This window comes from Marmota marmota, unplaced genomic scaffold (assembly GCF_001458135.2).
Source record: "Marmota marmota marmota unplaced genomic scaffold, marMar, whole genome shotgun sequence".
NCBI classification, from domain to species: Eukaryota; Metazoa; Chordata; class Mammalia; order Rodentia; family Sciuridae; genus Marmota; species Marmota marmota.
Window position 1 is genome coordinate 3,493,566 of NW_026000240.1, and position 2,094 is coordinate 3,495,659.

Genomic DNA, 2,094 nt, shown 5'->3' on the forward strand with positions numbered 1-2,094 from the left:
CTAGGAAGGTGACTAGTGCTACATGAAGTGTTCTCTGCCAAAGGAGGGGAGTGGCAGTGACCATAACCTCCGAACACAGTGTCTTGGCCTGTTAGGATCTGTCTAATTGGGTCTAGGCACCTGTGCAGTCCTGCCTGTTAATATGGGAACAGTGTCCAGAGAAGTTGAGCTGAGGCCATGAAAGTAAACCAAGTTACATACTGGGGGGTAATTGTAACTTGGAGAGACCCAGGAACTCTACATGAGACTTAGAAAGTTGGGTTTGTTTTGCGGTTCTTCAGACATAAAACAATAAAACCAAATATTTACTCGTTACTTTCTCATTTAAGGTGAGCTTGTTTATACACAGCATCTTTAATGCTTTCTGCCAAGTGACTCATTTGTACTGAGTCACCAGAAAGTGGGCCTAGGTGAATCTGCAGCCACCCTGCACACCACAATTTGCTTTCCCCTGGAGGCTGATCATAGAAATCTGGCGATAGAGAAGCAAAAAGGAGCAGGGAAATGGGAAGAAGTATGACAGTCCCTACTCAGGTTTTCATGAGCATCTGGTAGGCAGACAGGAGATCCCAAGATACCCAACAAAATCACCAAAGAGCAGTGAGATATTGTCTGAATTGCAAATTCTGATAAGAATTAATGATATACAGTTATTTGCAAATAAATCACTTAATCTTTGGGTCTCACTTCAAAATCTTAGCGAGTTATTTCCCCTTCTTTGTGAGCCCCTCCTTCTTCCTTATAAATGAAAAGTCTTGCAGCCCTAAAATTTAGACATTTTTTTTATTTACTGGGAGGAGAAAGGTTATGGATATGGATGTACAATGAAACTTTATTTACCAAGAGAATTTGTTCACACTAAATCTTTGAACCTACCTCCTGAAGTTTTCATTTAAAATTCACTGATGCACAACATTTTGTTTAATTTGCAATCCTCAATTCTTTCACTGATGATGAGTTTGTCCTAGCTGAGCCTGAATTCACAGTTTTCTTTTCCCTGCAGCCTGTTTGGGTGTCCAGTGGTGACATCTCTGCAGAATTCTGGTGTGAGCCAAAGGCAGATGGAACGGAATCCAGGTTTGGGAGGGCACAGGGGAATATTAGGATTCCTGCCTGGGTCAGAGTGCCAGGTGTTAGGCTTGGCACAAGCAAGTTTAGCATCAGTGCTGGGGACCTGAAGGGGCGGTGGTGGTGATGGGGATAGGGGTACTTCAAAATTAGTTAAGATCAGTGACAGGGCTGAATGGGACGCATGGGCCAAGCTCTACTTCTCTTTCCTATAGAAGCACTCGGTATATTAACTAGTTAGTGCCAATCATATTACCAGGACCTGCTTTTCGCAGGTTTACTGTGCGTTTAAGGACTTGGGAGAGTGGTTCCTGATTCAGAAGGCTCGGTTTTTCTAATTTTTCTCCAAAATGCAAAGCGATGCTCTAGGGCGTGTGCGTGTGATCAAAGTTGCACAGAGGCTCTGTTGACCTCATCACGCTGTCCCAGCCCGGGTGGTTCTCGGGGGCCGGCCCCCGCCCCCTTCCTGCCCTCCCTCCGCTCCCGGGCCCGCTGCGGGGCCGGTGATGTCAACCGAGGAGGAGCCGCCCGCCCCGCGACCCGCCCGGGCTAATTAGCATGTAGTGGCGCCGCGGGCCGCCTCCGCCGCGCCCGCCCGGCCCCCGGCCGCCCTCCCGTGGCTCCCACAACTTTTGAGGCGGGGAGCGCGCTCACAGCCTCACTCGGCTCACTTCCCCAGCCCGGAGCGGCAGCGGCCGCCCGCTTCCCTCGCACCCGCGCCGCCCCGCGCCCTCCCCGCGCGCCGGGCATGTGAGCGCGGGCGGGCGCCGCCACCATGGCCTCGCCGCGCGCCTCGCGGTGGCCGCCACCGCTCTTGCTGCTGTTGCTGCCGCTCCTGCTGCTGCTGCTGCCGCCGCCGGCGGCCCCCAGGACACGGGGCCAGCCTCCCTCTCCGGCCCGCCCAGCGCTCCTGTCCAGCGTGGAGCCGGCGCAGCCCCCTGACCGCGGCCCGGAGCGCGAGTTGCAGCCGCCGCCGCCGCCGCCCCAGAAGCGCCGCGAGCCCGCGCCCCTCGGCCCCAGCCACAT

At 54.0% G+C, this 2,094-nt stretch overlaps 1 protein-coding gene across 2 annotated transcripts in view; it reads left to right on the forward strand.

Moving 5' to 3' along the window:
* The first annotated feature begins 1,700 nt into the window (after positions 1-1,700).
* The window catches only part of Heg1 (heart development protein with EGF like domains 1), a 75,278-nt gene continuing 74,884 nt past the window's right edge, over positions 1,701-2,094 (forward strand). The window contains exon 1 of one of the 2 annotated variants that reach the window (XM_015486854.2): positions 1,701-2,094. This exon is cut by the window's right edge and continues 32 nt beyond it. In XM_015486854.2, coding sequence (XP_015342340.1) covers positions 1,844-2,094 — 251 coding nt within the window. In that variant the 5' untranslated portion in view covers positions 1,701-1,843. The other variant, XM_048794131.1, reaches the window with a different exon arrangement.